This window comes from Passer montanus, unplaced genomic scaffold, assembly GCF_014805655.1.
Source record: "Passer montanus isolate IOZ18808 unplaced genomic scaffold, ASM1480565v1 scaffold20, whole genome shotgun sequence".
Taxonomy (NCBI): Eukaryota; Metazoa; Chordata; class Aves; order Passeriformes; family Passeridae; genus Passer; species Passer montanus.
The window spans coordinates 5,906,497-5,925,608 of record NW_024366592.1 but is presented as its reverse complement, the minus strand read 5'-3'; the positions used below and the strand labels follow the sequence as shown (position 1 = coordinate 5,925,608).

Here is a 19,112-nt window from a genome sequence, read left to right as displayed (position 1 = left end):
ATTGCACAATAACATTGCCCGAGCTGATCTAATTCAAAGATGGATACAGCAAAAACAACTCTCAGAAACTTAAGTAAGCCCAGCAGGGGCAGCTCCAAAATCTTCTGTGCATCAGCTCAAATAACCTAAGAGGAATATACAAACAGCTGCTGCAGCTTGGAAAACTGCCTGATCTCAGACAAGGTGGCAAACGTGGATTATTTCAGCCTAGGAAACGAAAAGGAAGGGAATAATGCCTGAGAGCTGCCTGAGGTCAGAGCTGCTGTCCCTTCACAGAGCTCAGAGCCCACACTAGCAGTGACACAGGAGGAGTGGCAGGACTTAGAGAAGCAGGGAGCAATGCGCTGACATTCAGCAGGGCGACTGTGGAAGATACATTTCTAAATCAAGGACTTCTAATCTTATACAATTTGTTTTCACCACTTTCCCAGTCTTTCCCCCCACAAAAAATTAAAATTTCACTTTTGTATATTTAGTTCTATCTACTAATTGCAATATCCCAATAACTAATGGCTATCTATTTACAGGGAAGGGTTAAGCTATGGGTTCTTTCCTTTACGAAATTAAACTCAACAAAAACATTCATCATCTGACCTCTTCACTGTCTGACATCCACTGAGTCCATGCTGAACAAGTCTACAGCACTGCTTGTCTGCACTCCTACCTTGGCACCTCAGTACCTCTTTGTACTGCGTCAAGTGTTCAGCAAGGAGTAGCAGAATAAAGAGGAAATCACACCTCTGAGATGGGACAAGACACAAAACCAAGACAGAAAATCATTTAAACAAACCTGAAAGGGATTTAACAACTGGAGATTTCTTCCAGTGGTTAAAGTATCCACAAGGAGATGATAATGAAATAATAGCCAATGAATAGAACCCAGATGTCTTCTACAACAGTCAACCAAACTGATGATGTAAATCCTGCACCAATTTCTTATTTGTCAGAGACCTTCTGAATGTATTTTACTGGGAGGGAGGGATACAAACCTTCCCTCAATACATGAGATTATTTAAGTTTTCCAAGTTTGCAGGCAGTGCAGAGGCTCAGGAGAAAAAAAAAAAAAAGGTACCACCAATTCCTATTTCTGCTGCTGCTCTGATCATCTGCTATTCAGAAATTATCATTATTAGACAACATATTGTCTGTCTATATTTGGAGGGAAAGGTGTTCTTTCAGTCAGCTTCTTCAAGCTGAGTCAGGAATAAACAAATTATTTGAGTTCTGAAATGCTGAATCATTCTGCTTTCTTTGAGAATACCTCAAAATAAAAGCAATAGTAATTAAACAGACAATTAAACATTGCTGTTAATAAATCCCTAGGAATCTACACAATGTCTAAGGGTTTGTTTTCTCGAAACCAAAGACATTCTTTCTTTCTCATATGTGAGCTTTCAGAAAATGAATTACAACTACTGATGTTACCTGTGTGACATCTGTCTCTTGTCCTAGCTTTCTTTATGACCACTGCCACTGACTAATAAGGAGTTTCTCTTTATCAGTCATCCTTGCTCAGTTATCACTACAGGCTTCAGCCAAATCCTCTTGAATGCAGTGAAGGCTAGAGATCAGGCCCAATAAAACACGACTGCCTTACAATCTCTGTGTCATGAAGAATGACATCATTTCTCCTTTAGCTGCAGAATCTTTAACTTTTTTCAAGTAACTTTGAAGGGAGGAGAACTTCTCAAGCCTTTACCACATCATCATCTAAACTGCTATCAGCTGAAAGAAACTATTTCATTAAAATTTACACAAATCAAAAACCTTGATGTAATACCAAATTGGTAACTTAGTCAGTCCTGCACTGAGCAGATTTCAATATTGATTTTCATTAAATTTTAAGTTCATTTTCCTAACCATGATTCAAGCCTTCTTTTGTGCATTAACCAACACAGCAGCACAGTGGTATCTACAGAGTTTTCAAGGTAAGAGTTCACAACAGAAGTTTTATTAGAGGGGACAAAAAAAAAAAGGGGGTGAACAATCCAAAATCATACCTCAGTGCTATTAAACCCTGAGTCCTAATACCAATAATTCTGCAGCATTAATCTTCCAGCAGGAGATTAAGGTAAGATCTTATTAATTATCTATATAACAGAAGCACAAACAGTTTCTACCACTCATCTGACTTCATTTTGCTAGGTGTTAACACTTTATGAAGTGGCAATCACATTAAATGACTTCAAGGTCACAGACAATACAGTGACAGAGCAGGGGCTGGACTAAAACTTCCTGTACCTCCATAGAGTAACCTTAACCTGAGCCTACCCTCCCTGTCCAGGATAATGAGTAGATGCACCAGGCTGGTACATTTTATAACCACGTTGCAAGGCCAGCACAGAAGATACAAGAAATGTAAAACAAGATCTGTGAGCTGGCCCAGTTTTCTATCCAAAGGCTGTCACAGATACCTTGCATGCCAAACTGGGCATATCCACCAAGTTCCCAGGAAAGCTGTGGTGAGTGCAGCTCAAGGACTGAACCTATCATTGCCATGTTTGCATGTCTTGAGGACATCATTTCAAGAGGTAATTGAAACTCTGAAATGCCCTCTAGATTAGGCACCTGGGACAAGCTTCCTTCCCTGACCCTGAGAGGCTTCATGCTTTGCTGCATGGTTAAACAGGTCCAGACTGTCTGCCAGCACCAGTGGTACAGAACAGACAAATCTGCAATGAATGCAGGGAGGTTTGGCTTTGAGTGTTCTCAGCCTATCTCAGAAAACTCAATACATGCGAGTGCCTCTTTTTGTTAAAGCAATGAAACTGAAACAGCTCAGCCATGGTGTGCTCAAACACAGAGCAAGCCACAAAATGATTGGGAGGCTGCAGGTGACAGTGGCAGAGCCTTGCACTGATACCACAAGGCCCATTCAGAACTCCAGGCTCTACCCCTCACACTACAACAGCAAACCATGCTGCTTCAGATGCCAGGTGTATTTTTTTTAAAAAAAGCAGAGACAGTGTTTCAGCAAAAGAACCATCAAGTTTTCCTGAACCCCTGACCACTTCTCCTATAATTAATCTATTTAGCCTGAAGAGAAAGTTTTTGTAAAGAAAATAGGTGTGAATCCTTAAAAGCTTTGGTTCTGATGTCATGTAACACAGATCTGGCCAAAGGTTTATTCAGAGTTTCATCAATGCTTTAATCACAGATCTGTTGGCACCACCACCAAAAAAACCATGCCCTGCCCTCCCCATGTTCCCAGCTGCTTGTTCCCAGCAGGATGTGCCTTGCACTAGCACAAGCTGTCCGTTTTCACCCAGACCTGCTGCCCTGTCATGCCCACGTCGACCACAACATTTGTGCCAGCCCATGGGAGAAGAAAGGGGAAAGGTGAATGAGAACTTTCAGGGCACTACCACCTTACTACCTTAAAAGCTTCACCAAACTTTAACCTCGGTGAAGTAACAGTGTGCACTTTTGTAGTGCCTTTAAGGAATGGTTAAAAACTTGTGGAGAAGTGATCAACTCAAAGCTGAGCAAATACTTCTTCAGAGACACTGTTTGGGCAGGCAAGGATGGTGTGACAGTGTTGTACAGCCATGCTGTATAATTCAGGAACTGGCAGAGTCAACCTAGAACAAAGACTCAGAGCCCCAGCTAAAGTTACAATTTTCACATGTCTCACCATATTTTGAGCAGGACTCTTCATCATCGTCAAAGATCCTCACCTCTTATGAGTAAGAGGAAAAACAAGAGAAAGACAGTCACTAGTAAAACAAACATCCCAGCACAAATGACTTGTGCCTGGAAAAATGCTTGGGTTTCAGGGTTTCTTAACAAGCCCAGAGCCAGAATGATTAAAAATGAACACCAGTGAGACCTGAGACTGAGAAATGGAGGGAAGGCAGGCAATGGACCTGGCCATGTGAGCCTGCTACATTTGCACACTGGTATCTGCACACTGCCTTTTCATTTTAGGCAGATGCTGTGCAACCCAGCAGCAATGGGAAATCAGACAGCCTAAGATTATCCTTTCATCTGACACATAGTTAAAAAGTCAAAGTACTTTCCATTAGCAGTCTAAATCAGGCCAAGTTTACAACTGTATTGCCATATAAATTATCAAACCTTCACCCTTTTTTTTCCCACTGGAAGGACAAGATCAGATAGAATACTTCTGCTTTCTAAAACAAGGCTTATCATTTACCATTTCAAACAACCTGAAGAACACTTCAGCCTCCCAGGGTGGTGTTTTCCCAGTATCCTCACCACCACCACTTTTAAGGACTGTGGCTTCAAATGTATGAAGGGTGAGGTAAAACTTGAGGTACAAACCTGAAGAAAAATTCAACATGACTGTGCGGGGCTATCCATTTGTAGTGGTGAGAAAGGGGTGGGCTGAGCACTAGCAAAGGCAGGTATGGTAAAATTCAGCCCTGCTTCACCACCCTAAAGTGAATTCTGCATTAAAGAGATTAACTGCGTATCTGTCCAGTGATGGCACTCCAGCTCCATTCACCACAACAACGCCCAAAGCCTGAGTGGGAAATTCAAGAGCTAAGTAGTTGGGTGCAAAGAGCTAGGACATCAGTGAGTTAGAAATGAAAGATTTATCTATGAAACCTGGCAAATAATACAGCCTTTGGTCATGTTACTGTTGTGCTTGCACAGTGGGTTAGGAAAATGCATGTCCAGACTTTGCATGGGATACACAGATATATTTCCATTTGCTTTTGTATGGAATGATAAAATTAACTTCCTTGTGTTTAACACTAGAAAAACAAGAATTTCTTCAGCTATCAGCACCTTTTGGGACTTTTTGTTTCTGTTTTAATGTGTTGGTAGCAGGTGTAATGTCTTTAGACATTGAGGAGGCTCTGTAGCCAGCACCTGGGAGCAGCAAAGAAGGTCCCCAGAGGTGACTCCAGGCTGCTGCAGTGGGACAGCACCTCAGGAGAATTATAGGTGAGCAAGCTGTGCTTCACAGGCATCACAACTCAGTCCTACCTAAAGCCAGGCACTGTGTGAGAGTAGGCTGTCATAGTGAGTATGCCTGCCTGCTGTAGGACACCATTCCAGGTGGGGGTCTTTGTAAAGGCCACACAAGCATCTGCAGGTTGAGCTTTTTCCTTTTTAGCCAGCTCTCTTCTCCAGTCCTAACTGCCCACTAACTGCACTAGCACAGGGCAAGCACCATTTGAGAAACAGCTCAACTTGCACTGAAGGGAAACATTTGGTGTACACAGTTCCACGAGAAGGTCTTGTGTCCTGGCATGTTCATTTTTTAACAGTTAAGTGTAGAAAAATGAAATCCAGGCATTCAGTAAACAACACTCCCTTCTCAATTTTCCCAGCTTTTGGGAATTGAAAAAAGTCAGGGATTGAAAGGCAAAAAGATTGAACTATCAAATCAAGACAGTCACTCCATGCAGGTTTCAAGCATGCCAGTTGAATAAATTAATGGAAGGGCTGGAATTGTCCCTGTATTGTATAACACCTGTTCATCAGCCACAGTCATGTGGTTACATGTTTGTGCCATCTAAAGAAAGTTCCTTGTAAGGAACTGTGTTCACTTATCAAACATGAGAAGAGGTGTGCCTGACACAGCACACAGCATTTGAATTATCTAACAATCTAATTATTTTTTCCACCCCCTGTCAGCCAAATCTTGAGAAAAACCTCGAGAAATAAAATAGGTCAAGGCACTTTATGCCAATAAATAGCATCACAGCCCAAGAGGAGTGTCAAGGACAGGAAAATCCCCAGGAATTTTCCCAAACAAAATTCATTTCATAGTCTGAAGAACATTCCTCTCATGAATTTCAGATGGTCAGGTTACCTCTGCTAAGGAAGTATCACAACAAGATCAAGAAACAGAGCAGAAGGTCTGATTCACTTGAGAGGTTTTCCTGTTATTTTTCCACTTGTCAGCGGCATCTGTACAGAGTCAAGCACCAAATACTAAAGTCCTAAATTAAAATGGAAAAACACAGTAGTCCTGGTCAGCTCAAAGGTCTGTCTAAGCTAATACCACATTTCCAGCAACACCCAACAGGAAATGCTCAGGGTAAGAGCACAAGGAATAAACTCTCCATTGCACACACCCACAGAAATCCACAGGTTAGGGGCTTTCTGAGCCAAGGACCACAGCTGTTCTCTTTGCAGTGAATGGTCCTGGATAAATCCGTGTAGTAGGAACTGTCTTCTGGAAACAATTGCCTGCTTGGCCCTACATTACACCTGCTGGCAGCAAGTTTTGGAACCTCACTGCATGTTGTATGAAAACAGACTTCCCACTCTTCTAAACTGCCAGGTGCTTCCATCTGATCCTCCCATACAATGAGAAATAACCCCTTCCAGTTCAGCTTCTCCCTGCCTCTGCCTCTTATGACTAAAATTATTTTTATGATTTCCACAGGAGTCTGCAATGGGCCTTGCTGTTCATCATAGCAAACTCTTCATACCTTTAAATTTCTGTGTGTCTGGCTATGAGGGTGGGTGGGCTGAGGGCAGCACAGCCTGGGAAATTCACTGGAAATCAAGACAGAAGCTCCAGCCCTGAAGTGCAGGACTGCCCACCTGGGCTCTTACAATCAATATGTGGCTACAAAAACATGCAGGTGAGCAGTCTGTTGGAACTTCAAAGACTATGGTAAGTTTTCTCAGAAAATTCACAGGGACAAATTCTGAACAAAAATATCTATTTTTCAAGTATATGTATTTATTTCCAGAAGCATAGATACCAACTAAACCACCTTTTTTGGGGTTTTTTGCAAGTAATTTGATAAAAAGTATTTTGAAAACCAGTTAGTGAAAAGTGGCTCTGTTTCTCAGGTGTTATATACAGAGCAACCCAAAAATAGTACTTTCTTCATCCCCAAAAGCTATCACTCTTAGCCAACTCTACTAATTAAATCCCTTAATTTATTTGGGGGTTTGCTGGTGTTTTCCTCTTTAGAAGATGGAGTTTTAAATATGCATAGACTCACTGTAATGTTTAAATGTAAATATGTTCTAAACCTCACTCCAGGCCAGCATTCAGTGTCCTTTGTAGGCAAATCACAGAAGGGGCCACCTCTATGGTAGGCTACCTCTGCAATCCAAGGCTTTCACACCTTCCTCACTGCTGTGCCAACCATCTGCCAACAACCTGAGTCTACCTATGCTCATCTTTTAATTGAGGCTAGGAAAATGACAGAATCTCAGCTGTTAGTTAGGGAAAGACTTTTTCCTCTTCTTCAACAAAAAGAAGGCTGAGGCCTTCAAAGTTGAACAAGTATTTCTCATATGACAGGGTGCTCTGTGGACCAGTGATGGGAAACAGGGAATTATGAAACCCCAGTCTAGACTGAAGGAAAACAGACCTCTCTTTCATCAGTATTTAGGTTCACTTTATAACTTGACTTGTTGAAGCGATGGTGACAACAGCCTTCACCTCCTAGGGACACGCAGCAGGGCTGTGAGGTTCTCACCCCACGCAGGAGTGATGGAGGAGCACAGCATCATCTGCCCAGCCAGCAGTGAGGCTGCAGGCAAAGGGCCTGAGGACACCTTTGGTGAAGCACAGGGTCACTGTGCTGCAGCCCACCCTTGGGCACCAAGGGACTCCATGAAGCCACACTGCTCCCCATCTGTGAAGCAGAGCAATCCGGGCTCCCTCCCTCACGGGGAGCTGGTAGTGACAACACTAAAACATGGAGCTAATGGAGACTTGGGTATCACAGCTCTACTACAGGACATGAGCTAAAACCTGTTTCTTCTGAGCCTTTTCTTTCCAAGAACACTACTGCCATAAGGGGTTTGGGTAATTTGGTACCACCAGCCTGTTCTGCAGCTACCATGGCTCCCCTTCTTGCTTGCAAAGCCAAACCTTGATGCCAAATTGGAGGAATCTCTCTCACATCAGCTGATTTCCATTGCTGCAGCACTCTGTGGCTGAAGATGGATCTCACCACTAAAGCATTAAATGAAAACACAGTATAGAGGGTAACACGCAGAGGAAAGAAAAAGATTCTGACTAGCACTGCATTCAAGGCATTATGTCTCAACATGTACAATTTTTCCAGACCACCTCTTTTAAAAACTGAAATTTTAAGGGGTTTGGGGTTTTTTTTCACATTTAATACAAAATAGGAAGCATGAAATTAGAGTGTATTGATATTCAGGTATAACAACAATAGCAGAAAATAATTTTAAAGATAAATCCCAAGCACAATACTTAGTGCCAAAGCACATTCAAATGAGTGGGACCCACTATCCTACCACTAGAGCCTGAGCCTGTCAAAGAGCAAAGCCAGCTTCTGGCAACAGACATGGAGAAAAGATTTTCTTCTTTCAGTTCAGTCAATTAGTTCATTACAATGACTAGATCACCCAAAGCTGGGAAATGCTTTAAGGCTGCAGAAAAAGAAAGCTTGTTTCCTTCCTCCAGTCAACAAAGATTCAACACAGCAGAAAACAACCAGTACAATTTAAAAAATGAAAAAATTACGTGCTTAAGAAAAAAGTCTTGTTATTTATTACATAATATTACCTGAAAATGTACCACACATTTGCATTTCATGTACAATTTTAAACCTTTCTTTCTTCTTAAGAACTACTTTTAATGCTCAGATTTTGATGCTGGACACTGCACTTGCAATTACATTTCACTGCAAAGCCAATCATAACAACATGCAAAATTATTACCAAAAAAATCAATCATTCAGCAAATAAAGTAATTTGTTATTTGCCAAATAAAAACCTAACTAAATCTTTATGAGACTGTCCAATTACTTAAATAGATATTTGTGGACATTGTATAGATTAGCAGAGAGGAAAACTAAATTTAGGTTAAAAGCCATTTTTAGCTGCACATCAATACATTTGAATGGCCATCCAACATTGTGAATCACTCTCTCTTTAGGAAAATACCTAAAAACTACACATGCAAAATAATACCAGAATCTGTACAAATGACAGCATTCCTTAGCAAGTAACACAGTTGAGTGAATGTTTGCAACATTTGGCCAGGCAGTGAAAGCAGCAACTCTGATGGCCACTGCTACAAGCTCCAGTTGGGACCCCATTTGTCACACACGTGAAAAGGAGTTAATGCTTCAGCAACACATTTCACATGGGTGATAATGGTAATTAGGAGACCTCTGGAAAAGCATGGGTAACCCACATTTGGCTCTTAGAAGCAATCAATTGTCTCTTCCCCAAAACCAGAAAACTTTTTCAAATCCTGAGCTGTAATTCAAATTTTTGTATTCTCTCAAAGTTTTCCCTTCTGTCATTTGAATGTGGGTATATACAGAAGTAAAGCCAATCTCTTGTAGTCCAAGCAACCTTGACTTCACAAATCTCTGAGTCACAGACACCAGCTCTTCTTCAGCTCTCTTCTCACTAACAACTGACTAGACTTGAAATCAAGACTGCTGGGGCTGAGACTTAGAAAAGAGTCTGAAAGAGAAGTGTCCTTAAGACCACCCTTCCAGAGTACAAAATTTTATATGGAAGCATCTGAATGCCTACACAGCATCAGAGCAAACCTATGATCTTATCCCCAAAAGAAGTCTGTTTTGGGAAAGGCTTAGCACACAGAAAAAACTAACTTTCCCCAGGGTAAATAGAGAGGTTCCCCCACACACAGGCTGTTAGTTTTAGTATTTTCCTCATGTTCATCTACCCTCTTTTTTCAAATCTATTTGCACTTTTAGCTCTACACCACCCTGCAGCAGCGAGCTCCAAAGCTCCACAGATGAAGAAGTACTTGTTTTAATCTTCCTATAAGGTCATTACCTACTCTTAACCATGATCTATCAGGAGTTGCTCTCCTTACTACACCGCTGTGCAATTTTACAATTTTCTATTATATCTCCCTCAGCAGACTCCTTTCCAAGCCAAAAAGTCCTAGGCACTGCAGCCTGTCTTCCTATAGAAGCTTCCCCAGGCAACTCCACTGCACATTTCTGTATATTTTTCAGTAGTCAGAAAGGCACGCTGTATTCAGAACTGATACACAGAACAGATTCAAACTGCAATATACAGGAAATTTCTATTTCACTCCCTGTTTCTTTCCCACTATGGTTTTATTTGCCTATTTCTATTTCACCCCAAATCAAAACCGAGCTCAGTTTTCTCTTTCATTCACTAACCAAACTATTTCCTAAAATACGATCCCAGGAGCCAGACCAGTTCTGGGAGGTCTATCAGCAAACAGTACTGAACATCTCAAAGAGACCTCGTTGTTTCTATTAAGCAGAAAAGTTCTGAAAGTGCCCCACCCAAAACTACCAAGAAAAAAACCCCTACCCCTGCACTTTCTGCCCACTTCTCCAAGCCTGCAGCCACTGTCTGTCAACATGGTTCACTTGGCTGTGCTAATTGCCTCTGCATACACTGTTAATTCACTCTCTTCTTACTTTGAGGTTGTAATTTGTCCCCATTGGGAGGTAACAGAAGCCAGCACATGGTCAGTCATGGATGGCTCTGATGACTCAGCTGCTGTGAGGTAGCTGGCTAGGACACCATCTCCAGTGTATTTGAGCTCAGTGTTTACTGTGCAATGGCTGATACGTATCTCAAGCCACAAGCCATGAAACATTTTACATCCTATAACCTTCTCCTGGAAGCTGCTCCCACAGTCTTCCCCAGGTCCTCTTCCAGAGAGCACATTTGCTCAAGTCATAAGACAGTGGTACAACCACTCAGTCTGCCAACTGAGAAGCGAATTCATACCCATCAACACTCCTGTTCCTGCAACGTGGTGCCCTTCCTGGAACCCCTGGCAGCACTGAGTGCATCCTCATCCCTCTGTAAGCAGCCCAGCCCTTCATTTCCTCACCTCCAGGGAGATGGCGGGTCTGCCACTCAGGTGCCATTCCAGCATGGCATGGGCATCCATGCCAGTTGGAAATCCAACACATACACCAGGCTGCCCAAGCCAGCAGTGGTGCTCTGAACTGCAGGGCGCCGCTACCATGGAGCTGGAGTGACACTGCTGGGACCAGAGCCACTACAGGAGAAGGGCATGCTGGTGACAATGGCCTATCAGCACCACCTCTTCTGCTCTGCAGGCTTTAAGTTGCAGCCAGTATTTTACAGTGGTGCCCACTGGAAACATCCAAGCAGCTTCTCACAGATGTGGCAGGGAAGATCCATCTACTGAGGAATGTTTTTTCAGTAGCCTTCAGTGACAAGTCGAACCAAAAGCCTCAGCCCTGAATCTGAAGTTCCTCACACTCTACCAAAGCTCAGCTTCAGCCAGGTCAGAAAATGCTTGGCTTTGCCTGTGTTTTAAAGCACAAGACAGGTAGGCAGATGAGAACAAGCCATTCAAGGGGGAATGCGGTGAAACATCTCCAGTCCTAATCCACCAGGAGAAAAAAAACTATTAGTTCTGTCACAGAGAGGGGAAATCACAATATAGACCTTATAGAAGGTCAGGAAAGGGCTCCCCAGTATTGCTGTAAATGCTGGGATCACTGCATTTGACCTCGAAGAGTATCAGCAAAGCTCCATGGGGCTCCACCAATGATGGAAACTACCTTTATGTGAAATGCTTTGTAAGAAAAAAAGGAGGAAGATAAACAGGAAACATGGTTTGCAGCTACAGAATGCCTTGTTGTGGCCCTACTAGCTGGATAAACCAGCCTCTGAATTTTAGTACTCCTATCTCTGGCACTATTATTAGACATTTTATTTGCCTAGTAGAGCTCCAAGATCATAGATTTCCACAGAATCCCAGACCACGTAGAAAACATTCCTAGCTCTGTTAAGAGATGTTTTGGAGGATCCCACTGAAGACATAATGAAAAAAAATCACTTCAGCTACATTCAGTTGAAATTTGAACCATATAAAGAACCTGACTCTCTGCTTCATTTCATCAGTTTTAAGGATAGTCCTGAGTGGCTGCCAGTTGGTTGTCTCCAGAATAAACTCCGAAAATGAGTAATTTACAATTTCTCGACTGGACCCTACTTGAGCTGGCCACAAAAAGCCCAAAACAAAATCTGCAACAAAAGCAAACAAAAAATCCCAAGAAATCATTCACTGTCCCTATTCATAATCATATTTAATTTTAGTTTAAAATTAAACATCCAAACTCTGGACTTAATATTGGCCAGCTGTTAATAGTTAAATATGTGAAATCCAGCTGCCACATCCGAAGTACTTTTTTGGAGTTGTATTAACACATCTCTTGCAGTTACACCCAATGCTCCTCTTGGCAATATACACATCTTTAAAATTATTTACAGTGCTATATATTTATATGTGCATACATTCCATAGAACACCAACACACACTGCAGCAAGAATCTCCATAACCTCTCTCTCTCCAGACTGTCTTAGTTAAGACAGTCTTTGCAAATTATACAAGAACAACACGGAAGCAAAGGCACTGCATGTGCCTTAACAAGGAATAACCTTTGGAAATTCATTCAGATGAAGAATCATTTATAGCTTTCCTTAACTGCTGTACCCAGTTTACTTTGGAGTTTTGTAGCATTACAGCAGATGATACCATCTATCAGTGAAAAGCTTAACCCTTTTCAAAATCCTTTATTTACCAGTGCTCCAGGACATTCCAAAAACAAGTTTAACTCCGGCTGGAGTTTTCTGCATTTATTTTCCTGCCAGCAGTGGCATTTTTGAAAAAAAAAAAAAAAGAAAAAGAAAAAAAGAAAAAAAAAAAAGCAGTCACTATAATCTAGGCTTGAGTCCCACATGTTACTAAAGAAGTAGATGAAGAGTGTAGTTCTCCTCTGTGCTTCAATAAAACACTGCCTGAAGACAACTCAGCAACATCAGAACTGGTATGGTCTAAATTTGGCATGGATTGTAGACCTAAAACTAACCCACACTAGCAGGAATCAATAGCCACAACTCCACTGTTAAAGCACAGAAGCTTTGGTGTCTGGTCTCTTTGCTCAGGCTGAACATACCTGGGTTTGGTTTGGCTGCTTCACAACTGCCTAGAGGAACATCCCACCCATGGGCTGTTCCAGGCAGCCTCCTTCCTTTGGGAGGCACAGGGACACACTGCAACTTCAAACTTAATTGTTGTGGCAATGCTAGCAGTTCATCATCATCCAGTGTCCCCACCAGGGAGTCCTCCCTTGCCAGGGAAAGAGTAACACCTGGAACAACTGTGTGTGCAGCCTGCTCTGCATCCAGCTTCAGGGAGCCCTGGGAAGGGCGGTGGTCAGGGGAAGGTGGGGATCTCTCTGGCAGCCACACCTGGCTGCCATCCCTCCCAGGTGCTCCTCCCCCGGGCCAGGAACAGGATTGTGGCAGCAACACGTGCCAGCCTCTTCCAAAGCCGCCCTCCATGTAGGCTGTGGGCACAGGAACACCACCCTGCCCACGTGTGGCTGATCCAGACATCAGGACACCCTGAAGCTCCAAGACCTTGCTCTGACTGCTCAGCAGAAGTAGGTGGCCCACACCAAAAAAAGCCAACAGCCAAACAACCACCACCACACCCCTGCCCCCAAAGCACTGGATGAACTAAAAAGCCAAGTACAAATCAGATCATTGCCCCCGATTTCTGTAATAAACACAGTTTGTTTCCATGCTGTATCACAAGTAATTAGCCCTGCTACTGCCCTGCATGGGTACATTTATTATTGTTTTATGCTTGTTTCACAGCTGGGGAAAGCAAAAGACAAGGTGATCACTTTCAAAAGCACTGGCTTTTGAACTGTTGGTAGTACTCTAGGGATGCCCAGCTGAACTACAAAATACTCCAAAACAAACATATACAAAAAGAACCCAAAAACAAGTTAGCCAATTTTTGGACTGTAGGTGAAAATTACATTACTGGCCAGAAACACCACTTACCTTGGCTCTCCCCCTTTCCTGCAGTGAGCACGTTATTAGGAGAACTTTTGTCAGAAGAACTCAGAACACAAGCACTCAAGGACTCAGATAACTTTTCTAAAAGGCAGAAAGATTGCTTCTGTGTCACTGTACAAGACTTCATGTCCCTCTTATCATTATTTCTATCAGCACAGCACCGTTTAGTCGCCACCCTCCAAAAGGCACTTTGGGATGCACGCTGCAATATGCATATAAATTATCATTAAAGTAGACTCTGTTTCACTGGGGCATTTCAGATTCAAGATGCTCTTCTAATGGGTTGCCTCCCAGGAAACTGACTTCACCTGTAATGACACAGTGAATGCTAATGACCACTTTTTAATTGGGGCAGTGCTAGTAAAATTTTGCTTCAGAGGGATTCAATTTACTTGGTGCCAAGGAGTTAAGTGATTAATCAGGTGTTAAATAGTATGTACTTCCAAACATTGGTCTTCTACCATTCAATCCTCCACCACTGAATTTAATGACAGCATTGTCACTGTAGAAGAAGTGAGGAGGATCCTCCTCCCAGTACACAAGTAAACACTAAGGAACATGCTCTGCACTGACAGATACTCAGCCTTGGCTGAGGGCTACAGGATTCTGGCCATGTGGAGCTGAACAGTCCCTCAGCATGGGAAGCCTTCAGTGAGAGAGGGCTCTTTGCAGAAACAGCATGAATGAGGTATCAGGAGACATAACCCACCATCCAAAAAGTAAATCAATCAAATTAAAGCAAATTAAGATTGAAAACTCAAAACACTACACTGATTCCTTGCCCTTTAGCTTTTTCTTTCCTCTGCCTTTTTTAAAACTACTACAAAGCACATCCTCCAATCCAAAATGAGCACTCTAAGAAGTCCTTCAAGATCCTGTGCTGAAGGACTCCTGCAGCCACCCCATTGAGCTCAGCACAAGAGAGAGCACCTATATCCACCAAGCTTGCACCTACATAAAATCTGCACTGAAACCAGGTGTGAAACCTGACTGGCAGTGAGGCTCTGTGCCTCAGCTCAAGCATCAGCCAGGGGCACACAGGGGAATCTGGGCTCAGAGATCCTGGTCTGCAAGACCTGAAGCAGCTGATCTGTCCCCATATCCCCATTTTTAGTTCCCACACAACTCCACACTTGTGCCAGCACAATTGTATAGTCACGTGGTAAGTCAGACTAAGCAACTGAAAGTGTCATATTTATAAAAAATAAAATAAACAAATTAAACTGCGCCCTTTGAGAGCCTTCCACTTGCCTGCTGTATTTTGAATCTCTGTATGAAACTATAGTGATATTCTCAAGGTATATTAATTTCAGACAAAAAATTAAGGAGATCCTGACAATCAGAAAGCTCCAGGTGAGGTTTTTAACAGTACTTATCACCACATAGACCTTAATTAATCACAAAAATCATCATCTGTGCCTAAACTGCTAGTCCTGTCTCCCTTTGAGCCTTCGCTCCCGTATATGTCTTTGCCAAGATGTTTACACTCCCCTGGTGCCTCAATTCTCCCATCTGTGGGAGGAGAGGTGAGGCCTTAAGGATCACTTGCCAATACTGTAATGAGTGCCAACATCGTGGCAGTATTTACAGCAATATAATCAGCTAACTACTGTGGCTCAGGATCAGAGGAACAGGTTTACTACCAACACAGATATTCCATCTATGAAAAAAGAGTCTGACTATCACAACCACACCAGATGCCCCTTCCCAGCTGACCTCAGAGGCAAAAGCCTTGAAGCCCTTTCAGACTGGAGTTCACCACAACCCCAAAGCCTCCCAAGTCAATGCACAGAGTATGCTGATGCACTAAGCTGCAGCAAAAGCTGAGGGCTCAACCTTCACACTCACCTCTGAGCCCCGAGGTTTTACTTTCTAAACCCCAGGATGAGTTGTCTCTGCAGCTTTAGACCCCAAGCACACGCTTAACCTCCCTGCCACAGCTGCACAGTGGGTCTGCTTGCCATAAGCCTGGCAAGCACACACCCAAGTGCTGGCAAGGTCTGGCTATCAGCAGGGTATTTTTCATCTCCCAGGAGTCAGCCAGCACATACTTGCTGCAAAGCAAGCACATATCAATACATAATCACACACGCATACTGATAACTACTTCACTCAACCCAAGATATTACTGCAAGCTTCCACTGATTACCAGTAATAAAATACAAACCAAAACTTCACCTCCTCAAAGTTTTCCCAAATCTGATTAGAGCACTTCTCTAACACGATGAGATAGGAAGACTGTGCACTGAGCAGCTCGGGCACAAAGCACCAGCCTTCACCTTCTCTGCTGAAGCTTTTCCTGCTCATTGCCCCAGGTGCTGTGGCATTTACTGCCTGCACCCTTGTCCCAGATTGGAGGAGGAAGGGGAAGAAAGAACACCAACAACAAACCAAGAAAAGCACAAGAAAACACACCCACCAGCACCACTGCTTCCCGTTCACAGGCTCCTAGCGAAACTTTGTGACACCCATGTAGCACAACGCTTGCCTACTTTGCAGAACAAGGCAGCGAAGTCGGGGTACTCTGTGTAGCTTTTTCCCCTGCCTCAGTACCACATTCCACGCCATGAGCCAGACTGGAATACTGAAGAAACTATCAGTTGCACTCACATAATCAACTACCATTTAAACAGCTCCTCTTAAATCCAGCTGCTGAACGCAATCACCTTCATCAGCTGGTTTAAAAAAGTGTCCAAAAAGCAATGATCATTAGAAAAGCTGAAGGGAAAGCTACCCAGAATGGTTAGACTGGTGAAGAAATGCTTTCATTTGAAGTTCACATTTCTGCCTGCAGTTTTAATTTTAAAATTTGAAACTACTAAAATAGCCAGTAACAGCAGTTTCTACATGTAGAGAAAAGGTACATTAAAAAATAAGTTCAGCTCATGATGTTTAGAACCAGTGACTTCTAAAAAAATAAAAATCAGTTTTCCAGTAACTGTTGAAATGCAATGAAAATGTGGCATTTAATAATTTCAAGACTGAAGGAGAAGTTTGTATCTCTCCAGTTAGGAAAATGATTACTTACAGTATGATTCTATAACATACCTTAGTGACACTGTGTAAGGAGCAGTTTTACAGTTCCTGAAATCAACAGGATGGTTGTTGATTTCAGTAAGAGCAGAAGTAAGCCTCCTATTTTCAAAATGACACGTCAAAAACAAGGAAATACAGCTCATAGGGCACCGCTTTTTCATGACATTTGTGTTCTTTGGTCCAGAGAATATATCCTACCTTTCCACGGGGTTTACCAGAAAAAAACAGCAGCTACATCTCATTCTGTATATCTTTAGGGACCCAATGAGTTAATAGAACACATTTTGCTGCATTAGCATTTCACCATACAGCAACATGCATACAATACCCCGCTATCCAGTTTGCCTGTCTGTGTTAGGAAAAGTCAAACTAGACTCTAAGCCACGAGACTTCACGGGACACAGGCCTGATTGCATTTAACTCAGCAAGAGAAAATACACCCAGAAGTTTTCAAATTGCGTTGCCACCATATAGAATGCAAGACTCCCCCGTACACACATGGGACAAGCAAACAAAAGAGCATCATGCTGAATAAGTGTTTATTCCAGGCTCTTCCCCTTAGAGAGAGTCTGGAAGTCACCTCTTTCTTCCGGGCAGGGAGAGACAACCACTAAAGATCTCTTTCTTACTCGGGCACAGTTAGTCAGAAGCAGAAGGGAGATTCCTGGCTTGCAACAAGACAAACCGATTCCTAAATAAAATGCAAAACCAGGGAGTGAGGGAAGGCGAGAGGAAAGCAGTGGGCTGCTAGATAGGAAGGGTCTGGACAAAAAAGGAAACTCAGTTTTGTTTCCATTGTCTCAGCTTCATGCCGCCTCCACTTTAAACGATAAACTTCCCGGGGCAAGCCCTTGTTCAGCAGGCCAAGGCACGGGGAAACACATCCCCCAGCCCCTGCTGGAGCGGGGCCGGGCTGGCAGCCCTGGCTCTCCTACCTGCCACCGGCAAGCGATGCCAGGAATCGCAAGCACGAAAATAAACAGCAGCAATACGGATAGTAAGGGGAAAAATATTAAAATTCAATAACGACAGACAGACAGACAGAAAGACAGACAGAAAGAAAGACAGACCCACTGTAGGCGGAAGCAGGAGCGGCTGCATCTCCCCGACGGCAGGAAACTTTCTACGAAGTTGCTGCCGGGGCCGGCGGGCAGGCAGCCCCGCGGGAGGCCGGGCCGGGCTCCGGGGCCCCCTTACAGCTCGGTGCCGAGGAGAGCCACGCCGGCAGAGCCGGGCCGCCGCCGTGTCCCCGGGCAGCGCAGGGCGCTGACAGCCCGCGGCACCGCGCCCCCGCCCGCGGCCGGAGCGGCGCGGGGAGCGCCCGCACAGGGGGCACCGACCCCCGCGGCCTCCCTTCGCCCGTCCGGGTGAAAAACAGAAGCGGGAAAAGCAGTTATTTCCACCAAAATAACCCCGGGGGAAACGCGGCGAAGCCCACCGCCCCGCGGCGCCGGCGGGCGCGACCCGCGCTGACAGGGGCCGGGCGGGCAGAGGGACGGGGCTTTACCTTGATGCAACACTGAGCAGGAGTCTCGGACATCTCTCTGCAGGGACTCGGCGGAGCCCGACGGGGCAGGCGCGGGCGGGCAGACGGGAAGTTCTCGGGCTTTCCCCACTTTCCGCTCCTCTCCCGGCGCGGCGGCGCGGCCCGACCCGGCCCGTCCCCTCAAGGGGAAGTGGCGGCCGGGGGGAGGAATGACCCCGCGCGTGTGCCTTGCGCGTGCTCGCGGCCCCGCGCGAGAGGAGATGCGCGCGCGCGGGAAGAGGGAGAGGGCGCGGGAGTGCGCGGGAAGGGAAGTGGGGGGCGGCGGGGGGGCGCGGCCCCGGTGCCCGCCGGTGTTTTCCTTCCTGGAAAAGAGAGAAACCGAAAGGCGGCAGCGGGGGCCGGGCCGGGCCGGGCGCTGAGCCCCGCCCCGCGCCGCCGCTCATTGATCCGGAGTTTCGGGGCCGAAACTGACGTGGGTTCCCGGCACCCGCACCGCCCCTTAAAGGGGCCGCGCCGGCAGCAGCGGCCACCGCCGGCCCGGCTCCTCCGGCCCGCGGGCGGGCTGCGGGCCGGCCTGGGCTGCGGGGAGGCTGGGAGGGCGCGGCCAGGCCGTGTGGCCGCAGCCAGGCTGGTGGCGTTTCCCACCGCGCGGCCCCTTTAAGCGCCGAGCGGCGGTCCCGGGGCGGGCAGCGGGACGGGCGGGCAGCGGGACGGGCGGGCCCCGGCAGCGCAGCGAGCTTTGTTCCGCCGCCGCTCGGGCAGCGCCGGCCGCTGGAGCACGGGGTGTCCGCTGAGGCAC

General features: G+C 45.0%; 1 protein-coding gene across 2 annotated transcripts in view; it reads right to left on the bottom strand.

Moving 5' to 3' along the window:
• Window positions 1–18,502, bottom strand: part of ETV6 (ETS variant transcription factor 6) — a 125,556-nt gene extending 107,054 nt beyond the window's left edge. For both annotated transcript variants that reach the window (XM_039708144.1, XM_039708145.1), the window contains exon 1: window positions 18,335–18,502. In XM_039708144.1, coding sequence (XP_039564078.1) covers window positions 18,335–18,367 — 33 coding nt within the window. In that variant the 5' untranslated portion in view covers window positions 18,368–18,502. The remainder of the gene's footprint in view (window positions 1–18,334) is intronic.
• Window positions 18,503–19,112: the final 610 nt, after the last annotated feature.